The sequence below is a fragment of the Engystomops pustulosus genome, chromosome 7 (genome assembly GCF_040894005.1).
Source record: "Engystomops pustulosus chromosome 7, aEngPut4.maternal, whole genome shotgun sequence".
Lineage (NCBI taxonomy): Eukaryota > Metazoa > Chordata > Amphibia > Anura > Leptodactylidae > Engystomops > Engystomops pustulosus.
Genome location: NC_092417.1, coordinates 146074524 through 146092995, shown reverse-complemented (window position 1 = coordinate 146092995; position 18472 = coordinate 146074524). Strand labels below are relative to the sequence as shown.

General features: G+C 42.9%; 1 protein-coding gene across 1 annotated transcript in view; it reads right to left on the bottom strand.

Annotated features, from left to right (window-relative positions):
- The window catches only part of LOC140070235 (uncharacterized), a 178631-nt gene extending 160989 nt beyond the window's left edge, over positions 1-17642 (bottom strand). The window contains exons 1-3 of the mRNA XM_072116590.1: positions 17494-17642; positions 10463-10518; positions 163-6768 (exon numbers count right to left, since the gene is read on the bottom strand). Coding sequence (XP_071972691.1) covers positions 163-6768; positions 10463-10518; positions 17494-17642 — 6811 coding nt within the window. The remainder of the gene's footprint in view (positions 1-162; positions 6769-10462; positions 10519-17493) is intronic.
- Between the last annotated feature and the right edge of the window lie 830 nt (positions 17643-18472).

Below are 18472 nucleotides of genomic sequence, written 5' to 3'. Positions count from 1 at the left end.
GACAAGGCGTACTTGAAAAAGAACAGTTTAAAGTCACAAAAATGGCGCAAGAATGGCAAAAGTTACTAAAATTTGACAATTTGCCTAGCTGAAACTATGATACATGTGCCCTGATGTCTTCAATTCTAAACACCACATAATCATTCTGCTATTAAGACTTACCTGTTGTGTAACTTAATGTAGAAGTAGATTTTGTGGTAGTTGCGGTAGTAGGAGGTCTAGTACTACTGGTAGCAGTTGATGGTGTACTAGTTGTTGTAGGTTTACTAGTAGTTGATTGAGTTGTAGAAGTTGGTGGAGAAGTAGTGGTGCTAGTCAAAGAAGTATATGGTGTTGTACTGCTTGTAGGCACAGGACTTGATTTTGTGGTGGATGTGGCAGTAGCACTAGTTGTAGTTGCACTATATCTAGTAGTGAAAGGAGTTGTAGAAGGTGAAGTGGAGGGGGTTGATGAAGTACTAATTGTTGTAGGCTTACTAGTAGTTGATGGAGTTGTAGGCACAGGACTTGTTGTGGTGGATGTGGCAGTACCACTAGTTGTAGTTGCAGTAGATGTAGTGGTGACAGGAGTGGTAGAAGGTGTAGTGACAGAGGTTGATGATGTACTGATGGTTGTAGGCTTACTAGTAGTTGATGGAGTTGTAGAAGTAGGTGGAGAAGTAGTGGTAGTAGTCAAAGAAGTATATGGCGTGGTACTGCTAGTAGGCACAGGACTTGTTGTGGTGGAGGTGGCAGTACCACTGGTTGTAGTTGCAGTAGATGTAGTGGTGACAGGAGTGGTAGAAGGTGTAGTGACAGAGGTTGATGATGTACTAATTGTTGTAGGCTTACTAGTAGTTGATGGAGTTGTAGAAGTAGGTGAAGAAGTACTGGTGCTAGTCAAAGAAGTATATGGTGTTGTACTGCTAGTAGGCACAGGACTTGTTGTGGTGGATGTGGCAGTAGCACTAGTTGTAGTTGCACTATATCTAGTAGTGAAAGGAGTTGTAGAAGGTGTAGTGACAGAGGTTGATGATGTACTAATTGTTGTAGGCTTACTAGTAGTTGATGGAGTTGTAGAAGTAGGTGGAGAAGTAGTGGTGCTACTCAAAGAAGTATAAGGTGTTGTACTGCTAGTAGGCACAGGACTTGTTGTGGTGGAGGTGGCAGTACCACTGGTTGTAGTTGCAGTAGATGTAGTGGTGACAGGAGTGGTAGAAGGTGTAGTGACAGAGGTTGATGATGTAGTGATGGTTGTAGGCTTACTAGTAGTTGATGGAGTTGTAGAAGTAGGTGGAGAAGTAGTGGTAGTAGTCAAAGAAGTATATGGCGTGGTACTGCTAGTAGGCACAGGACTTGTTGTGGTGGAGGTGGCAGTACCACTGGTTGTAGTTGCAGTAGATGTAGTGGTGACAGGAGTGGTAGAAGGTGTAGTGACAGAGGTTGATGATGTACTAATTGTTGTAGGCTTACTAGTAGTTGATGGAGTTGTAGAAGTAGGTGAAGAAGTACTGGTGCTAGTCAAAGAAGTATATGGTGTTGTACTGCTAGTAGGCACAGGACTTGTTGTGGTGGATGTGGCAGTAGCACTAGTTGTAGTTGCACTATATCTAGTAGTGAAAGGAGTTGTAGAAGGTGTAGTGACAGAGGTTGATGATGTACTAATTGTTGTAGGCTTACTAGTAGTTGATGGAGTTGTAGAAGTAGGTGGAGAAGTAGTGGTGCTACTCAAAGAAGTATAAGGTGTTGTACTGCTAGTAGGCACAGGACTTGTTGTGGTGGAGGTGGCAGTACCACTGGTTGTAGTTGCAGTAGATGTAGTGGTGACAGGAGTGGTAGAAGGTGTAGTGACAGAGGTTGATGATGTAGTGATGGTTGTAGGCTTACTAGTAGTTGATGGAGTTGTAGAAGTAGGTGGAGAAGTAGTGGTAGTAGTCAAAGAAGTATATGGCGTGGTACTGCTAGTAGGCACAGGACTTGTTGTGGTGGAGGTGGCAGTACCACTGGTTGTAGTTGCAGTAGATGTAGTGGTGACAGGAGTGGTAGAAGGTGTAGTGACAGAGGTTGATGATGTACTAATTGTTGTAGGCTTACTAGTAGTTGATGGAGTTGTAGAAGTAGGTGAAGAAGTACTGGTGCTAGTCAAAGAAGTATATGATGTTGTACTGCTAGTAGGCACAGGACTAGTTGTGGTGGATGTGGCAGTAGCACTAGTTGTAGTTGCACTATATCTAGTAGTGAAAGGAGTTGTAGAAGGTGTAGTGACAGAGGTTGATGATGTACTAATTGTTGTAGGCTTACTAGTAGTTGATGGAGTTGTAGAAGTAGGTGGAGAAGTAGTGGTGCTACTCAAAGAAGTATAAGGTGTTGTACTGCTAGTAGGCACAGGACTTGTTGTGGTGGAGGTGGCAGTACCACTGGTTGTAGTTGCAGTAGATGTAGTGGTGACAGGAGTGGTAGAAGGTGTAGTGGCAGAGGTCGATGAGGTACTAATTGTTGTAGGCTTACTAGAAGTTGATGTAGTTGTAGAAGTAGGTGAAGAAGTACTGGTGCTAGTCAAAGAAGTATATGGTGTTGTACTGCTAGTAGGCACAGGACTTGTTGATGTGGCAGTACCACTGGTTGTAGTTGCAGTAGATGTAATGGTGACAGGAGTGCTAGAAGGTGTAATGGCAGAGGTTGATGAGGTACTTATTGTTGTAGACTTACTAGTAGTTGATAGAGTAGTAGAAGTAGGTGAAGAAGTAGAGGTGCTAGTCAAAGAAGTATATGGTGTTGTACTGCTAGTAGGCACAGGACTTGCTGTGGTGGATGTGGCAGTAGCACTAGTTGTAGTTGCACTATATCTAGTAGTGAAAGGAGTTGTAGAAGGTGTAGTGACAGAGGTTGATGATGTACTAATTGTTGTAGGCTTACTAGTAGTTGATGGAGTTGTAGAAGTAGGTGGAGAAGTAGTGGTGCTACTCAAAGAAGTATATGGTGTTGTACTGCTAGTAGGCACAGGACTTGTTGTGGTGGACGTGGCAGTACCACTGGTTGTAGTTGCAGTAGATGTAGTGGTGACAGGAGTGGTAGAAGGTGTAGTGGCAGAGGTCGATGAGGTACTAATTGTTGTAGGCTTACTAGAAGTTGATGTAGTTGTAGAAGTAGGTGAAGAAGTACTGGTGCTAGTCAAAGAAGTATATGGTGTTGTACTGCTAGTAGGCACAGGACTTGTTGATGTGGCAGTACCACTGGTTGTAGTTGCAGTAGATGTAGTGGTGACAGGAGTGCTAGAAGGTGTAGTGGCAGAGGTTGATGAGGTACTTATTGTTGTAGACTTACTAGTAGTTGATAGAGTAGTAGAAGTAGGTGAAGAAGTAGAGGTGCTAGTCAAAGAAGTATATGGTGTTGTACTGCTAGTAGGCACAGGACTTGTTGATGTGGCAGTACCACTGGTTGTAGTTGCAGTAGATGTAGTGGTGACAGGAGTGCTAGAAGGTGTAGTGGCAGAGGTTGATGAGGTACTTATTGTTGTAGACTTACTAGTAGTTGATAGAGTAGTAGAAGTAGGTGGAGAAGTAGAGGTACTAGTCAAAGAAGTATATGGTGTTGTACTACTAGTAGGCACAGGACTTGTTGATGTGGCAGTACCACTGGTTGTAGTTGCAGTAGATGTAGTGGTGACAGGAGTGCTAGAAGGTGTAGTGGCAGAGGTTGATGAGGTACTTATTGTTGTAGACTTACTAGTAGTTGATAGAGTAGTAGAAGTAGGTGGAGAAGTAGAGGTACTAGTCAAAGAAGTATATGGTGTTGTACTGCTAGTAGGCACAGGACTTGTTGATGTGGCAGTACCACTGGTTGTAGTTGCAGTAGATGTAGTGGTGACAGGAGTGCTAGAAGGTGTAGTGGCAGAGGTTGATGATGTACTAATTGTTGTAGGCTTACTAGTAGTTGATGGAGTTGTAGAAGTAGGTGAAGAAGTACTGGTGCTAGTCAAAGAAGTATATGGTGTTGTACTGCTAGTAGGCACAGGACTTGTTGTGGTGGATGTGGCAGTAGCACTAGTTGTAGTTGCACTATATCTAGTAGTGAAAGGAGTTGTAGAAGGTGTAGTGACAGAGGTTGATGATGTACTAATTGTTGTAGGCTTACTAGTAGTTGATGGAGTTGTAGAAGTAGGTGGAGAAGTAGTGGTGCTACTCAAAGAAGTATATGGTGTTGTACTGCTAGTAGGCACAGGACTAGTTGTGGTGGACGTGGCAGTACCACTGGTTGTAGTTGCAGTAGATGTAGTGGTGACAGGAGTGGTAGAAGGTGTAGTGGCAGAGGTCGATGAGGTACTAATTGTTGTAGGCTTACTAGTAGTTGATAGAGTAGTAGAAGTAGGTGGAGAAGTAGAGGTACTAGTCAAAGAAGTATATGGTGTTGTACTGCTAGTAGGCACAGGACTTGTTGATGTGGCAGTACCACTGGTTGTAGTTGCAGTAGATGTAGTGGTGACAGGAGTGCTAGAAGGTGTAGTGGCAGAGGTTGATGAGGTACTTATTGTTGTAGACTTACTAGTAGTTGATAGAGTAGTAGAAGTAGGTGGAGATGTAGAGGTACTAGTCAAAGAAGTATATGGTGTTGTACTGCTAGTTGGCACAGGACTTGTTGATGTGGCAGTACCACTGGTTGTAGTTGCAGTAGATGTAGTGGTGACAGGAGTGCTAGAAGGTGTAGTGGCAGAGGTTGATGAGGTACTTATTGTTGTAGACTTACTAGTAGTTGATAGAGTTGTAGAAGTAGGTGGAGAAGTAGTGGTACTAGTCAAAGAAGTATATGGTGTTGTACTGCTAGTTGGCACAGGACTTGTTGATGTGGCAGTACCACTGGTTGTAGTTGCAGTAGATGTAGTGGTGACAGGAGTGCTAGAAGGTGTAGTGGCAGAGGTTAAAGAGGTACTTATTGTTGTAGACTTACTAGTAGTTGATAGAGTTGTAGAAGTAGGTGGAGAAGTAGTGGTGCTACTCAAAGAAGTATATGGTGTTGTACTGCTAGTAGGCACAGGACTTGTTGATGTGGCAGTACCACTGGTTGTAGTTGCAGTAGATGTAGTGGTGACAGGAGTGCTAGAAGGTGTAGTGGCAGAGGTTGATGATGTACTTATTGTTGTAGACTTACTAGTAGTTGATAGAGTTGTAGAAGTAGGTGGAGAAGTAGTAGTACTAGTCAAAGAAGTATATGGTGTTGTACTGCTTGTAGGCACAGGACTTGTTGATGTGGCAGTACCACTGGTTGTAGTTGCAGTAGATGTAGTGGTGACAGGAGTGCTAGAAGGTGTAGTGGCAGAGGTTGATGAGGTACTTATTGTTGTAGACTTACTAGTAGTTGATAGAGTTGTAGAAGTAGGTGGAGAAGTAGTGGTACTAGTTAAAGAAGTATATGGCGTTGTGCTGCTAGTAGGCACAGGACTTGTTGATGTGGCAGTACCACTGGTTGTAGTTGCAGTAGATGTAGTGGTGACAGGAGTGGTAGAAGGTGTGGTGACAGAGGTTGATGATGTACTGATGGTTGTAGGTTTACTAGTAGTTGATAGAGTTGTAGAAGTAGGTGAAGAAGTACTGGTACTAGTTAAAGAAGTATATGGCGTTGTGCTGCTAGTAGGCACAGGACTTGTTGATGTGGCAGTACCACTGGTTGTAGTTGCAGTAGATGTAGTGGTGACAGGAGTGGTAGAAGGTGTAGTGACAGAGGTTGATGATGTACTGATGGTTGTAGGCTTACTAGTAGTTGATGGAGTTGTAGAAGTAGGTGGAGAAGTAGTGGTGCTAGTCAAAGAAGTATATGATGTTGTACTGCTAGTAGGCACAGGACTAGTTGTGGTGGATGTGACAGTAGCACTAGTTGTAGTTGCACTATATCTAGTAGTGAAGGGAGTTGTAGAAGGTGTAGTGACAGAGGTTGATGATGTACTAATTGTTGTAGGCTTACTAGTAGTTGATGGAGTTGTAGAAGTAGGTGGAGAAGTAGTGGTGCTACTCAAAGAAGTATATGGTGTTGTACTGCTAGTAGGCACAGGACTTGTTGTGGTGGATGTGGCAGTACCACTGGTTGTAGTTGCAGTAGATGTAGTGGTGACAGGAGTGGTAGAAGGTGTAGTGACAGAGGTTGATGATGTACTAATTGTTGTAGGCTTACTAGAAGTTGATGTAGTTGTAGAAGTAGGTGAAGAAGTACTGGTGCTAGTCAAAGAAGTATATGGTGTTGTACTGCTAGTAGGCACAGGACTTGTTGATGGGACAGTGCCACTGGTTGTAGTTGCAGTAGATGTAGTGGTGACAGGAGTGGTAGAAGGTGTAGTGGCAGAGGTTGATGATATACTACTTGCTGTAGTCTTACTAGTTGTTGATGGAGTTGTAGTGGTAGTTTTTGATGTGGTAGTGGTGCTAGTCAGAGAAGTATATAGCGTTGTACTACTAGAAGTTTCAGTGCTTGGTGTTGTTCCTGGGGTAGATGTTGTAGTACCACTTGTTGTAGATGCAGTAGATGATCTTGTGCTTACAGGAGTGGTAGAAGGTTTACTAGTAGAGATTGCTGAAGTACTAGTTTCCGTAGTCTTACTAGTTGTTGATGGACTTTTGGTGGTAATGGTGCTAGTCAAAATAGTATATGCACTTGTAGTAGTAGCAGTGGTTGGTGTTACTCTTGTTGTGGATGTGGCTGTCGTACATGGCAATTGCTCTGTTTTTATTTGACATAATGTGTCACATATAATTAAAGATGAGCATCCAGTTTCATTATCATAGTTTTTATATATTACCGAATCTGTAAAAAGGAAAGAGAACAACAAATGTAACAACAAAAATTACAAATATGATACAAAAATATTATTTGGTAAATTCTCGGTATTAATACATTTTTTTATACTGCAGTAAGTTCCAACTAAGAAACAATAGATAATTTTGTTTTTACCCTGCTTCTTGAGGCAGCTTTTATAAAACGCTATCTGTAGTAGCTGTTGTTGCCCAAATAGCTTTTAGCTTTAACAAAATAGAATGGGTTAAAAAAGAAAAATTGAATATAAAAATCACAAACCAAAGGCATAAATTTGCTCTACCCCTTTATCCAGCCTGTTCACTCTACCTCCCACAGGTCCTGTGGCTGGGCTGTTTCTCCTGGTGAGGGTGTTATAGTGATTGGGGTCATTAGAAGGTGACTCTGCAGTTGTGTGCTCTTTATTCCACCATTTGTCAACAATTCAGCCCCACCAAGAATAATTCCAATATTCCATATATTCTGCTGGGTGAGCGGTGTTACTGTACACATCCCTCTCCAGAAGGATATCTGGCACCCATATGCTCTAATAGCTCCCACTCTCCAACTGCCCCAGTACCAGTCTTCAGTGTAGTTCTGGCATTCTATTCATGAATTACCAAGCTTGGAATAAATGCTTACTTTCTTCTTCTCATCCCTTAGAGCAAGGGATCATGGGTGAGAATTCAAGAGGGGATATGAGACTGCAGCTCTAGATGCTACTAGAGTATCAGATATGATTTAACAGCAGATTGATACTCCAGTCAAATCCAGAACTGCAGTCATCTGAAAAGATACAGCAGTAAATAGATGATGGATTCTATACTCCGACTGGAGTATCAGTGAAACTCTAATAACTAAATATTAACAACAGTTTTGGATGTGAATGGAATATCAGAGATTATATAATGGCAAGGATAAGACTCCAGCTCTGGATGTGATCAGAGCATGTGAGTTGATATGATAGCAGATTGATACTCCAGTCACATCCAAAGTTACAGTATTCTGGGATGGTGTAAGATTAAATAGACATGCAGCTCTTGATGTGACTGGAGTATTGGAGACTATCTAATGCCACAACAACAACATTGGCTAAGCATCACCATTTAAATCAAATTAACTCATAACTAAGTGTCTTATACTCAGAACATAATTTTCTACAGCAACCATTTAGAGCTTAGAGCTCAGTAGCAAAATAGAAGCTGAGCTGTAATTGCTATCCAGGTAAACTGCTACAACAGTCAGCAATCAATGTTTCCTGCAGTTTGGTGGTAATTTTACTAAGCGTATTTTGGAAATTAAGAGGGAAGTCACAAAAGGCGACAGTTCAAAATTTTGCGATTGGAAACACGATGGTGCGGATTCCTTTAGCGCACATATATACATACACTCAGCTTTATATATTAGATTTCAAACAGTATGTGGCCCTACTATCCTGCTAAGCTACTTTAAAATCAGTTTGAGGCTTATAGATTCTAAGGCATTTCTCTTATGGACCTGTTAAAAAAAGAAGCATCCCACAAAAAAAGAACCCATTTTAGAATTTTCACTTTTAAAGGAAATCTACCATTTAATTTCAGCATTATGAACCAAACATACCTTGAGAATGCTGTAGCTACACTGATGCAGAAACATATCTTGTTTATCTCCTTAAGGATGTAGCCTGTTTGTACGTTACGGCTCAGCCCCTTTGATTGTCATAGTTTCATAGTTTATACGGTTGAAATAAGACACTTGTCCATCAAGTTCAACCAAGGAAGGGTATGGGATTGGATGAGGAAGGGATTTAGGGGAAACAATTCTATATAACATAACAATCAATGTTATTTAGGTTTAAAAAGGCATCTAGACCCATCTTGAAGCTCTCCGCTGTCCCTGCTGTGACCAGCGCCTGAGGCAGGCTATTCCACAGATTGACAGTTCTCATAGTAAAAAAGCCCTGTCGCCTCCGGTGATTAAACCTTGATTTCTCCAAACTGAGACAGTGACCCCTCGTCTTTTGATTTGATTTAATGTGAAACAACTTACCACCATATTTTTTGTATGGACCATTAATATATTTATATAAATTAATCATGTCCCCTCGTAGTGGTCTCTTTTCCAGACTAAATAAATTTAGTTGTTTTAATCTTTCCTCATAACTGAGACCCTCCATACCCCTTATCATTTTTGTGGCTCTACGTTGAACCCTCTCCAGCTCCAGGGCATCCTTTTTATGGACCGGTGCCCAGAAGTGGACAGCATATTACAGGTATGGCCAAACCATTGCCTTGTATAGTGGTAATATTACATCCCTACCACTTTTGATATATGACAAGATCCTACTAGCTTTAGAGGCAGCTGATTGACATTGCATGCTGTTATTCAATTTATGATCTACTAGTACCCCCAGGTCCTTCTCAACAAAGGACTCTCCCAGATTTACTCCCCCAAGGACATATTTTGCCTTTGGATTATTGGCCCCCAGGTGCATAACCTTACATTTATCCACATTAAACCTCATTTGCCAAGTGGATGACCAAACATTCAGTTTGTCCAAGTCACCCTGCAGCCTATGAACATCCTCCATAGACTGTATTACACTACACAGTTTGGTGTCCTCTGCAAAAATAGACACAGTGCTATTAATTCCTACCTCTATATCATTAATAAATAGATGAAATAGTAGTGGGCCAAGCACAGAACCCTGGGGTACACCACATATAACTGATGACCATTCCAAGTAGGAATCATTGACCACAACTCTCTGAATACGATCCTTCAGCCAGTTTTCAATCCAATTGCAAATGATTTCTGCCAAACCAATAGCCCTAATTTTACCCATCAGGCGTCTAAGAGGAACAGTGTCAAATGCCTTTGCAAAGTCCAAGAACACAATATCCACAGCTGCTCCTCCATCCAGGCATCTGCTCACCTCTTCATAGAAGCAGATAAGGTTAGTTTGACAACTTCTATTCTTAGTAAACCCATGCTGGCTGTCACTTATTATGCTATTTGATGTCACGTACTCCAGTATGTAGTCTTTTACTAACCCTTCCAGTATTTTCCCCACAATGGAAGTTAAGCCTACAGGCCTGTAATTGCCTGGCGAAGTTCTAGAGCCCTTTTTATATATTGGCACCACATTTGCCTAGCGCCAGTCACTTGGCACCACACCAGACATTACGGAATCCCTGAAGATTTTAGACAGTGGTACAGCAATAACAGAACTGAGTTCTTTAGGAACTCTGGGGTGTAACCCATCTGGTCCAAGAGCTTTATACACATTGATTTTATTAAGCTTAGATTGGATAATGTCTACATTTAGCCAGTCTAGTATATTACAGGGTGCATGATTTTGAGATTGTTTTCTTGTGAGGCATTGTAAATTATGTTAGTAGTATCATTTCAATGATCAGTTACTTTTGGGGGGGGGGGATTCAAAGTTTCACAGTTTCAAATGTTCTACTTTTAGACAAAAAGTCATACCAAAATTTTATTTGTAGAAACCTTATGCCATTGGTCTTCTTTTTATTTTTTTTTAATTTGTTTTAAGTTTCCTTTTGTTTTATGGATGTGAGAAGGTTTCAAGTTTTAGTAGCAACTTCTCGGATATTCAAGAGATTTGGAAAATGCTACATTTTTGGTGACCGATTCAGTTTGAAAGTGCTCTATAAAGGCTTATGTACTATAAACCCCCACAAAAAAAACATTTTATGAATCTAACTTCTCAAACTGTTCAAACCAGCATTTGAGACTTCTGTTAACCCATTAATTCTTTCCCTGGAAGCAAACAAAAATGGATTGAAAATTTTGAAATTTCAATTTATAATTTAAAATAAGATTATTCTCATTAAGCCCTAAAATGTACACATTTAGAAGGAATTTAAGGTAAATGTACATCCCAAAGTTTTTGCCCTGCTTCTTCCGAGTATGGCAGTACCACACATGTGGATGTCAACTGCTGTTTCATCGCACAGCGATGTCCAGAATAGAGTTGGTGCTATTGGGTTTTTGGCGGCCAATTTGGCTACAAATGTTTTGTGGTCCCACTGTGTACTTGAAGAGCCCCTGAAGTAACAGTACAATAGAAAACCTCCAAAGATGTCACTATTTAGGAAACTACACCCCTAAATGAATCTATGTAGGGTTGTAGTGAGCATTTTAACCCTCAACATGCTGGACAAAAATGTAATACAAAGTAAATGCTGCAGGGTAAAAATTGCATTTTTTTCCCAGAAATGCCCCTTTAGTGCCAAATATATTGTGCCCAACCCATACCACTTTAGACAAACACCCCACAAATCATTCTGCGGGTTGTCCCAAGTACGGTAATACCACATATGTGCCAATAATAGGCAGGCTGGGCACACAGCAGGGCTGACTATTGGCGGAGTGAAATTTAGCTTTTCACAAGTTGGGATTTGGGGTTCCATGTCATGTTCACATAGTCTGTGAGGTACCAGTACAATTGAAGCCCCCAAAAAGTGACACCATTTTGGAAACTGCACCCTCAAAGAATGTATCTGGGGTTGAGGTGAGCATTTAACCCCCAACATGTTGGCCAAAATCTAGTGCAAAGTAAAATGGTGCGGAGTAAAAATTGCGTTAATTATCTCAAAAATGCCATTTTAGTGCCAAATATATTGTGGCCAAACCTTGCCACTGTAGAGAACCACCCCAAAAATCATTCTGTGGGTTGTCTTAAGTACAGCAATACCACATATGTGTCAATGGTAGGCAGGCTGGGCACACAGCAGGGCTGAGAAGGGAAGGAGCAAATTTTGTGGGAATGGCTCAAATGTGCCATTGTAGTGAGAAATGTATTCAGCCCAACTCATGCCACTGTGGATAAAGGACCTAAAAATCATTCTGCACCTTATTACGGGTATGGCAATACCCCACGTGTGGCAATAGTCTACATGCTCAAAGAATTTATCAAGGGTTGTATGAGCATTTTAACCCCTGAGATGTTGGCTGAAATGTAATACAAAGTGAATAGTACAGAGTAATAATTACATTTATTTCTTAAAATATGCAATTTTTTGCCAAATATGCCAAAAATGCATTGTTGTTAAACTCATTCCACTGGGGATAAACACCTTAAAAACCATTATGCGGGTTATCCCAGTTATGGCAATACCCCATATGTGCCAATAATCTACAGGATGTGCACATGGCACGGCTCAGTAGGGAACAAGCAAATTTTAGCTTTTGGAGCACCATTTTCACTAGACTGGTATTGGAGTGCCTCCGAGGTACCAGTACAAAAGAAATCCCAAAGATGTTACCCCAAAGAATTTACCTAAGGAAGTAATAGCATTTTTAAGCCCTAAGATCATGGCTCAAATGTAATACAAATTGAATGGTGCAGAGTAAAAATTGCATTGCAATTTCTCAAAATTTGCCCAATTCATGCCACTGGAGACAAACACTCCAAAAATCATCATGCAGGTTCTCCTGGATACCGCGATACCCCATTTGTGGTAATAATCTACAAGATGGAGGCACAACAGGGCTCAGAAAAAAAGAACTGCCATTTGGAGCACAGACATTTTACATGCCCTTAGGGATCAGCACAGTAGAAACCCCTGAGTACGGACCCTATTTGAAAACTACACCCCTCCATGAATAAATCTAGGGGTGTAGTGAGCATTTTAGCCCCACAGGTGGACCCCAAGGATAATGCATAATGGATAGTGCATAGTACAAAATATTCATTGGGGCAGATTTACTTACCCGGCCCATTCACGATCCAGCGGCGCCTTCTCTGCGGTGGATTCGGGTCTTCCGGCGATTCACTAAGGCAGTTCCTCCGCCATCCACCAGATGTCGCTGCTGCACTGAAGATCATCGGAACGCACTGGATTAAACCGAGCCGGGCTGAGTGAAGGTAAGCGCGTCCCGAGCAACAAATTTTTTTTTTTTAAATGCGGCGGTTTTTCCGAATCGTTGGGTTTTCGTTCGGTCACGCCCCCCGTTTTCCGTCGCGTGCATGCCAGCGGCGATGCGCCACAATCCGATCGTGTGCGCCAAAATCCCGGGGCAATTCAGGAAAAATCGGCGCAAATCGGAAATATTCGGGTAACACGTCGGCAAAACGTGAATCGGGCCCTTAGTAAATGACCCCCAGTATGTCATCTTGTGCCCAGCTCCTGCCACTAGAGACAAAAAACCCAAAAATCATGATGCAGGTTCTCCCGGGTATGGCAATAATTTGCTGGCTGGGCACACGGCAGAGCTCTGCAGGGAACGTGCGGCATGATGTATAAGCTGTGTGAGAGTGCATCGTTCAGGGTACAATTATATATCCAGGGATGTGTGATAAATTCTAAAATACTCCTTCATTCATAACCCTGGTTATGTGTCACACTGGTTTGTTTTTTAATCCCCTTTTGGTGCACACCCTGCACCTCTTTTGTGTGTTCCTTTGCTGGCAGTTTGGGGAACTTCTCCTGGAAAGTGCTGCCCTGGTCCAATACGTGTGGCCTCACTTCCAGACTTACTGGCAACCCCCCCCCTTCCTGGAAAAAATACAGCAACGATATCCGCAACCTCCTCTGCACTCCAAACTCCTCCACACAATTACTACTACTCCTCCAGAGAAAAATGCCTATTCCTCCAAAGAACGCCTACTCCTCCACAGAGTGACTACTCCTCTACAGAACGACTACTCCTCCATGGAACGTCTACACCTCCATGGAACGTCTACTCCTCCATGGAACGTCTACTCCTCCATGGAACGTCTACTCCTCCATGGAACGTCTACTCCTCCATGGAACGTCTACTCCTCCACAGAACGACTACTCCTCCATGCTATTACTACCTCTCCATGCTACTACTACTCCTCCATGCTGCTACTACACCTCCACGCTACTACTACACCTCCACGCTACTACTCCTCTTCCACAGAATGACTACTCCTCCACAGAATGACTACTCCTCCATGCTATTACTACTCCTACACGCTACTACTACATGCTACTACTACTACTACTACTCCTCCTCCTCACAGAACGCACTTTAAAGTGCAGTTGTGGGGGATAGGGAAAACAGACAATGGGGGGTAATCATGTGTTTTAGGGTACAGTAAAGGGACAGATCACTAGCACCACTCTCTCCAACACCAACAAACAAAAAATTCTGATGTTGGAGAGCTAGTAAGATCTGCCCCCCCCCTCCAGCTTCACAGATCGCTGTCATTGGCCAGTCTGTTTGATTGCCTAATGGCGGCGATCGACATCACAGGACCAATCAGATTGGTGTTGGTTGGCGATGTCAACACCTCCCACCGATGGTGGCAAATATACATCCCAAAATGTTTGCGCTGCTTCTTCCGAGTATGGCAATACCAGACATGTGGATCTTAACTGCTGTTTCTTCACACAGCGATGTCCAGAACACAGTACGTACAGAGTTGGGTTTTTGGAAGGCCAATTTGGCTGCAAATGTTTTGTGGTGCCACAGTGCAATTGAAGAGTCCATGAACAGTACAATAGAAACCCCCCAAAGATGTCACCATTTTGGAAACTAGACCCCTCAAAGAATTTGTCTGTGGTTATGGTGAGAATTTAAACCCCCAACATGCTGGCCAAAATCTAATGCAAAGTAAATGGTGCAGAGTAAAAAATTAGTTTTTATCTCAAAAATGTAATTTTAGTGCCTAATATATTGTGGCCAACCCATGCCACTTTAGACAAACACCCCAAAAAACATTCTGCTGGTTGTCCCGAGTATGGCAATACCACACATGTGCCATTAATTGACAGGCTGGGCATGCGGCAGGGCTGAGAAGGGAAGGAGTGAAATTTTACTTTTGGAGCTCCGCTTTCACACGTTTGGAATTGGAGTGTCATGTCATGTTCGCAGGCTCCCTGAGGTACCAGTGCAATAGAAACCCCAGAGAAATTATACCATTTCGGGAACTAGACCCCTCAAAGAATTTATCTGGGGTTGTGATGAGCATTTTAGCCCCCAACATGCTGGGCAAAATCTAATGCAAAGTAACTTGTGCAAAGTAAAAAATGTGTCAACTGCGTGACTACCTCTTGAAATTTCAGGAAAGGTCCCCTCTGGCCTGCACATTCAATGTAACACGTAAGCATTATACAGTGCCATCTACATGATGTGCACGGCCAGCTTCTTTTACCCCCCCCTCGACTTTCGCATGGCATTATATGTCGGAAGTACCTTGTCTGACAAATCCACCCCTCCCATGTACCTATTATAATCCAAAATACAGTCCGGCTTAGGGGTTTCTGCACTGGTACCTCGTACAGGGGCAGGGGTGGTGGTGTGCCATTGTATTGTTTTTAGTACAAGGACATCCCTCTTGTCCTTGTACCTAACACACAATACCGAGTCGCTGCTTGGTGCTCAGCTCTCATGCCTTCTGTGCTTTTACCCTAGCAGCGACTTCGGGAGACCGGGCGACTTCGGGTAGTACTAGTATAAAAATTATCTAGGTAGAGCTGGTAGCCCTCGTGGGTGCACCAAATACCAAACTATCTTTCCAGCAAATCCCAGGAAGGAGGGGAGGGGGGCATTCATGGGGCAATATTCTAGAGTCCTTCCCTTCATATACCCTGAACCTAAAAGTGTACCCTGATGCAATCTCACACAGCTTATACATCTTCACGCCATAGCTTGCCCTCTTATTGGGCAGGTACAGGCAGAACTGAAGTATCCCTTTGAAATGTACCAGGAACTCGTCCACTGATATGTGCCTCATTGGAATATACACTTCCATAAACCAGGCTCTCAGATAATCTAATATGGGCCGGACCTATCATAACTGGGTTTATCGCTGGGTGGGCACTGAGAATTGTCGCCAAAATTCAAGAACCTATGCATGGTTTAAAAGCGCATCCTACTCATCGCCATGCAGAACATCGGGGTGTGGTACAGTATGTCTGTGCTCCAATAGTCCCTGATAGCGGGCTTTTTGACGAATCCCATAAGAAGTACTATGTCCCAATACTTCTCTATCTCTGCTGCACCATCAAACTTAAAATAGTCCACTGTTCCAAGCTCTGCTGTGTTTCTGTGTATCCAGTACTGGCCGTAAAATCTGAGGAGTATAATTACTGGGGGTCACCCGTGTGGGGTCAGAAGTCCCAGGCACTCCAGGAGAAGTCCCGGGCACTCCAGGAGAAGTCCCGGGCACTCCAGGAGAAGTCCCGGGCACTCCAGGAGAAGTCCCGGGCACTCCAGGAGAAGTCCCGGGCACTCCGGCAGAAGTCCCGGGCACTCCGGCAGAAGTCTCGGGCACTCCGGCAGAAGTCTCGGGCACTCTGGCAGAAGTCTCGAGCACTTCGGCACTACTACATAAGCGCCTTCTCGGGAGTTTCTCAGAGTCGCTTTTTGAGGACGAGGTGGACAAATAAAACGTTATAACTATATAAAGCTTCATCAAATGCTAAAATTGGCAATTTTAACTTTTATTCCTTTAGTTCAGCTCAGGATATTTGTGTGTGTGTGGATAGTTCATATCCGATCGTCAACAATCAGTTGATTAATTGGCAAAAATGGGTGCTCAACTTCCCAGGTTGTGCGGTCTGGCACAACCCATATGCTCAACTTTATGATTGTGGAGCTGCTGCTTAGTCGGGGGGTGCTAGGTTAGGAGCTGGACTGGTATAACAGTGTGGTTTAGCCAGTAGACTCAATGTTGGTATCCCCTTCGGACAAAGTTATGGGGCAGGATCACACAATTCATTAAAAATGTATTCCTTTTATTTTGCTAAAAATTCATATAAGGATGAACATAAAAAAACATAAAATAAGAAATGTTCGAATCCAGAACAGATTCTTCAAAAATGAAATGTTTGTATGTCCGGCACCTTTACCTAGAGCAGAAATGTCATGTGTGCTAGTTTCCTAATTTTTATAAATTCCCTCGTTAATTAATTTACACAGCTTTTTTTCACTTCCTGTGTCCCCTGCCAAATGTTAGTGCCCCGTGCCTCGTTACTGTGTTTGTTCCTGAAGTTATTCTGATTATCCGTTGTGACCTTGATTCCGTTCCTAACCTCGATTATCTGCCACCAGCCCTGACCTTCTGCCTTTTCCCTGACTCCGCTTCTGTGCTGCCTGTCCTGACCTCCTGCCTGACCTCGACTCTGGCTCTGCCTCTTGATTCTGTACCTTGCCTTGACCACCACCGCTAGAAAAGTCACATTTTTCCAGCTTCTCAGGACACGGCATGGAATGATAAATAACGCCACGAAGTAGAAAAATTAGTTACGCACAAAATAAGCCCTCACACAGCTCTGTACAAGGAAAAATGTAAAAGTTTCAGATTTTTGAAGAGGGAGAGCGAGAAATTAGCAAAAAAACGCTGCGTCCTTAAGGGGTTAATCTGCCCCTGCTTACTACGCCATTCATAGAAGACCTTTTCTAAGGGTTGGTGAGAGTCCCAGATGTTTTATCCCCACAATCACCAAATTATCACCTGTCACAGGTGCTCCTGGGACCCATCTCTCGGGTGGCAGGCTCACCCATGTGCCTCAGTGTGCCCTAGCACGACGGCCACAGGCTCACTCACCTCTGCATGCTCCGGCGATGGCTTCCGTGCCCCAGCATGCACGCGGGCTCTGTTCAACCTAAAGGGCCAGCACGGCACTGGCCGGCCCCTGTCCTAATAAGTAGCCTGTCTCTTCCTGTGCCACCTGCCGGATCTTTGTGCCTCATTGCCATTGAGAAAGCGTTCCTATTGTGATTCCCGTGTATTATCCACTGTGACCTCTTGCTTCATACTTGACCTCGATTCCTTTCTGCTTGTCTTGATCTTCTGCTACGTGCCCGACTCCGATCTGACTACAACTCTTATTCTGCTTGCTGATTCTGTACCTCACTTTGGCCACCCCCGCGAGCAAAGTTGTGCCTGTGGAACGACCTGGTGGCATCCTGCCGCAGCATGTCCAACCCGCTTTCCGGCGGGCTCTTGTGAAAACTGAGTGCCTACAAGACTGATGGCAATTGACCCAAAGTAAGAAAAAAATCCTATCCTGACCTCAAACATTGCCATCAAAATATAACTCCCTGGATCAATATAAACTGTTAACAAAGTGTTTTTTTTCCTTTGATATTGATTGATTTGATATTTTCTCTCAACAAAGGCATCCAGGCCCCCGTTGAACATGTACAAATTAGTTCCATAGTCTCACTGTTAGGGCAATAGTAGAATTGACTTTCCTCTAGGTTTGGAAGATTACAGATCTGTAATCATCTTGGTTACTCTCTTTTTGCACTGTTTAACTTAAACTATGTCCTTTCCTTAAACTAGTATCCAAAAGTGCATACAACTGTTACCTCACCTTATCAGCAGCTGCCTGTGTTCACTAAAATTACATTTACCATCCACCAGTACCCCCAATTTTTTACTGTATCAGTTTTTACAAGTAACTGACTGTTTAAAACATAGTTGTACTTTTTATTTGCTCAGCCCAAGTGCATAACCTTACATTTATCTACATTAAATTAAATTTTTCCACCGAGGCCTCCAGTTGCCAGAAATCCCTCTTTAATATCATACAATCCTTCTATGTAAATTACTATACAGAGCTTCCACAATCCAATCTGAGAATGTTTCATTAATGATAAACCTCTGCAATCTATCACTTAACCAAGTGCTTATCCAAATACAAATATTTCCCCCTTGCCCCAGCAGTGTCCTTTTACATACAAACCTTTTATATGTACAGTATCAAATGCAATGGAAATATCGTGGCACAGA